Genomic DNA, 5,145 nt, shown 5'->3' with positions numbered 1-5,145 from the left:
AGTGTAGTGCTTACTTCAGCTGAAGAGATGGCTACTACATGTTTTTAACAAAATTTACAGAACACAAATTTTTTTACCAGCATAAATTGGCACTGAACAGGCACTAAATTATGGCATATGTGCCAAACCAATCGGTGAATGTTGAAGTGATTACTTCAGGGACTTGTCGATTTTGCCTACGAGCAATTGAACGAATTTTCAAATATATCAAAAATAATTTTAACATTTGCCGCACCAAACCAAACCAATTATTCATGTTAAAACTTTAATTGATTGACCCATATCTATTAAAAAAAATTGGCGACAAAAAGTTATGTTTCCATCAAGGAACTTTCATCTGATATTCTATTATTTTTTTACGTTTTTATTATTTCTTACGTTTGCATGAGCAGCTTTTTTAATATTTTTTGTTTCACAAATCTTTCATTATTTATATTTCAACTCTTTTAATCCTTTTTAAATATAACGCCTTTCGTTCGGTGCCCATTTTACCATGCCATATTTACTTTAATTTTAAATTTAGTGTCTTAGATTGGTGACAACACTATAGAAAAATGCATAATCAAAGATTTCTTAAGTACCTTTCGTTTCATTCCAAACTTGTAATATTGCATATATCTTGTCAGTTTAGTAGCGTTTTCTTATGTTGCTCAAGTGCCCTGCAATCGCACTTTTTCGGAACAAAATTTGCGTTTAAAGGGCAGATGGATATACATTTTAAATTTAATTGAATAAAATTTTTCAAACAGGTGACAAACTTCTTCAGTTGGCAACCCTATTCAAAAATGTTTTGGGAATACCACTTTCTTGCGCTACTTCAGTTTGATACCTACTTTGTAATAATATGTTATTTATGTCATCAATAGAATAGAATTGAAGTCGGTAAAAAAAAAGAAATTGGTTTAGGATTAACAACTAAAATTAAAAATAAGGAGGCTCGAAATGCAGCTATGTTTCCATGGAATTTGTTGTTCATAATTGCCAGTAGAATACGCCAGTCCCCGAAACAAAGTAGACAACAAATTTGACCCGCCCTAATGTACATACATATGTATGTACATCCATATGGACATATCCCAAAAAACTTCCATTTTTGTCGCGTCCGTACCATTTTTTATTTGCTTGGAGCTTTGTACTTAACTGTTTATACTTCCAAAATTTTTTGTTGAATATAGCACTTTCCCTTTGCCTGGTAACAGTTGCAATATACATACGATCTTTCAGTTTCCTTCCTGTTTTAAGCTTAGTTACGCGTGCGAATGTCGCGTCCGTAACCCAGGATATGCCCATATGTATGAGTATTTATTTTATCTTGCTATTGACTTGAATACATGTGTATGTGCATTTTATTTCGCAACGTAATACAGGGATGAAATGGACTTTCTTTTGGCATGCTGTGAACGTAATCACGAAGGCAAGATTGACTATGGTGATTTTGTTGATCGCTTCCACGAACCATCAAAAGAGATCGGTTTCAATCTGGCTGTTTTATTGACTAACTTAAGTGAACATATGCCTAATGAGCCCCGTTTAGCGCGTTTCTTAGAGACTGCTGGATCCGTGCTTAATTATTTTGAACCTTTCCTAGGACGAATCGAGATTTTAGGCAGTTCCAAACGAATCGAGCGAGTATATTTCGAAATTAAAGACTCAAATATTGAACAGTGGGAGAAGCCTCAAATTAAAGAATCAAAACGGGCATTTTTCTATTCCATAGTCACTGAAGGTGGTGACAAAGAGAAACTAGAGGCCTTTGTAAACTTTTGTGAGGATGCCATCTTTGAAATGACCCATGCTTCAGGTTTAATGGCTACAGATGATGGTGGTGGTAATGTAAAGCGTGATACCGCCTATAGTTCATACATGAGTGAAGAGGAAGAAGAGCGGGCCGCACGTGATCCCATTCGGCGAACCATACAAGCTATTAAAGATGGCCTTAAATTTGTAATATATATGCTGAGTCCATCCAACATAAAACATCAAATAGGAGCAATGCAAACCAAGTCGGTGCCGGAGTTAATCATTGGATTTTTCAAATTAATATTTTACATGTTCTACTATACTGGCTATGGAAATTTCTGTGTGGTTCGATACATTTTCGGAATACTTATGAATCTAATGCGTGGGCCAGCTCCAGAAGAAATTGAAGCTCCAACAGTGGATGAAGAGCCATTTGGTAAGGCCTTGCTCCCACTACCTATTGAAGAGCCACCTGGGCCAGAGTTGAACAAGGATGAAAGCGGACAATATAAAGTAACAGTACGTGAATCCCCAAGTGGAAATGGTTTGGAAGTAACGGGTGAATTAAGTACAGAAGAGGGAGGAGTGGCTGCCGACCAATCAGTAGAATTCGATCAGTATCAAATTCAAGAGCCAATTTCCATCGTAGACTTACTAGGCGGAGAGGCAGCCAAAAAAGCGGCACAAGAACGACAAGAAGCTCAGAAAGCCCAGGAAGCAGCTATGGCTTCTATTGAAGCTGAGGCAAAGAAGACTTCAGCTACTGCTCAAGAAACGCCTGCTGTTCATCAAATAGACTTTGCTCAATATGCTCACAGAGCTGTTAGCTTTCTGGCACGCAATTTTTATAATCTCAAATATGTAGCATTGGTACTAGCTTTTAGCATCAATTTTATGTTACTATTTTACAAAGTGACATCTTTCGGTGATGATGAAGAAACTTCAGGTGACGATGAACTCATTCTTGGCTCAGGATCTGGTGGTGGCTTAGCTGCATCCGGGTTTGGTGGTGGTTCGGGAGATGGTTCTGGAGATGACGAAGGCGGAGAAGAAGATTTACCGGAACTAGTGCATGTTGACGAAGATTTCTTCTACATGGCTCATGTTATACGGATTGCTGCAATGTTACATAGTTTGGTTTCTCTCGCTATGCTGATTGCGTACTACCATTTAAAGGTGCCTTTAGCTATATTTAAGCGAGAAAAGGAAATTGCACGTCGATTAGAATTCGATGGGCTTTTTATTGCTGACCAACCAGAAGATGATGACTTTAAGTCACACTGGGACAAATTAGTGATATCGGCGAAATCGTTTCCTGTAAACTATTGGGACAAGTTTGTAAAAAAGAAGGTGAGACAGAAGTATAGCGAAACTTATGACTTCGATTCAATATCTAATCTACTCGGTATGGAAAAAAAACGCATTCATGGCACAAGATAGCGAAGAAGGTGGCTTGGTGAAGTACATAATGAACATAGATTGGCGCTATCAAGTATGGAAGGCGGGTGTTACATTTACCGACAATGCCTTCCTTTACTCACTGTGGTATTTTTCTTTTTCTGTGATGGGAAACTTTAATAATTTCTTTTTCGCTGCTCATTTGCTGGACGTCGCTGTAGGTTTCAAAACTCTTCGAACCATTTTACAATCCGTCACACATAACGGAAAACAACTAGTGCTCACTGTGATGCTCTTAACGATAATTGTATACATATACACTGTAATTGCTTTTAACTTTTTCCGGAAGTTTTACATTCAGGAAGAAGATGAGGAGGTGGACAAAAAGTGTCACGACATGCTGACTTGTTTTGTATTTCATTTATACAAAGGCGTACGGGCCGGAGGTGGGATTGGTGATGAAATTGGAGATCCGGACGGTGATGACTACGAAGTTTATCGCATTATTTTCGACATAACATTTTTCTTCTTTGTCATCATTATACTCCTGGCCATTATTCAAGGTTTGATTATTGACGCTTTTGGAGAGCTTCGTGATCAACTTGAGTCGGTGAAAGAAAATATGGAGTCCAATTGCTTTATATGCGGAATGGGCAAAGATTTCTTCGATATAGTACCTCACGGTTTTGACACACACGTGCAAAAAGAACACAATCTGGCAAACTACATGTTCTTCTTGATGCATCTCATCAACAAACCGGATACAGAATATACCGGACAAGAGACATATGTGTGGAATATGTACCAACAGCGCAGTTGGGACTTCTTCCCCGTAGGTGACTGCTTCCGTAAGCAGTATGAAGACGAGCTTTCAGGCGGAGGTGGTGGGGGTTAATTTTAACAAAAAAATTTTAATCAAAACGAACTCTAAATGTTTTTAAAAGTAAGGAGAGAAATTATACCCACTAATCTTGTATACATATTATATCAACTACTTTTGTGTAAATATTTAATTTTTTCTTTGTGAACGATGTTTTTAAGTTGCTTGTATCCTGAAAATTCCTAATAATATCTATAAAAAACCATTATTTTGAATCAAGAATTTGTATTGTTGATAGCTCAAATGAACGCGGTAGTTAAATCGAAAACATAACCTTCCAGCGAAAATTTGTTGAGCTAATCCCAAACCAATGATATGCATAGTAATTATTGCATATAAGAAAGTTGTATTCAACAAAGAATTGGAAAGTGCTTTGGTGTACCAAGTACAATTTATTAAACATATATTTAGAAGAAAACGGTTTTAGGAAAGGATTAAAATAAGAAAGGATTTTCTGAACTAATATAATCGATTTCATAATTATTTATGTGTAAATAAATAGCTTTTCTAAGTTTAATACAGTAATAATTTTAGTTCTGTTCTTCGAGGAGATAATTTGTACGAATTATCATGATTTAAAACGCGCTCGTGCCGACGAAATTTGAAAGCAATGAGAAATTAAAGCTGCCTTTACATGAGGCGATTTTTTTACATGAAGTTGCGAATTCTCATAAAGATTTTTACCAAAGAGAAGTTCGAAACTCGATTGTGGCACACGGTTGCACATTCGTAAACAATAATTTGATTGAAACAAATTCGTTAAACTTTTATTATACAATAACTTGCCCGATTTAACAATGAAAGAACTAAGTAAATATTGTTTTACTTAATTAATCTAGTCAATTCCATGAACAGGTAGTATTCGTAATCGAACTGCTTTCACAAGCATCGTCAATGTAACTACATACGACAAAGAAATTGAAAAGTATGTTGTAGAACGTCATAATTAAAAGCAATATAGGTATTTATGTAAAGGTCCTGTTTGATCTTAAAGAATCAAAATGTATGATAAAACATTATTATGAAATGCAACCGTGTACACTTTCCGGCAGTGAATAGAATTAACCCTGTGGCACAACCACTTCCTGTGTGCCTGATCAGCTAACATTATTAATGCATCTGCATTA

The 5,145-nt window shown here is 36.3% G+C and overlaps 1 protein-coding gene across 1 annotated transcript; it reads left to right on the top strand.

The window, feature by feature from the left end:
• Positions 1 to 1,367: 1,367 nt before the first annotated feature.
• Positions 1,368 to 4,481, top strand: LOC118754813 (ryanodine receptor-like; the record flags this gene model as incomplete). Its single annotated transcript, XM_036489687.1, is given in 2 exon segments — positions 1,368 to 3,153; positions 3,155 to 4,481. Coding segments are annotated over 2 exon segments (2,665 nt in total), but the record flags the coding sequence as incomplete, so codon positions are not given.
• Between the last annotated feature and the right edge of the window lie 664 nt (positions 4,482 to 5,145).

The sequence above is a fragment of the Rhagoletis pomonella genome, unplaced genomic scaffold (genome assembly GCF_013731165.1).
Source record: "Rhagoletis pomonella isolate Grant_MI unplaced genomic scaffold, Rhpom_1.0 Rhpom_scaffold_04683, whole genome shotgun sequence".
NCBI lineage: Eukaryota > Metazoa > Arthropoda > Insecta > Diptera > Tephritidae > Rhagoletis > Rhagoletis pomonella.
Note: the sequence above shows the minus strand (reverse complement) of the source record. Positions and strands in the feature narration are given on the sequence as shown.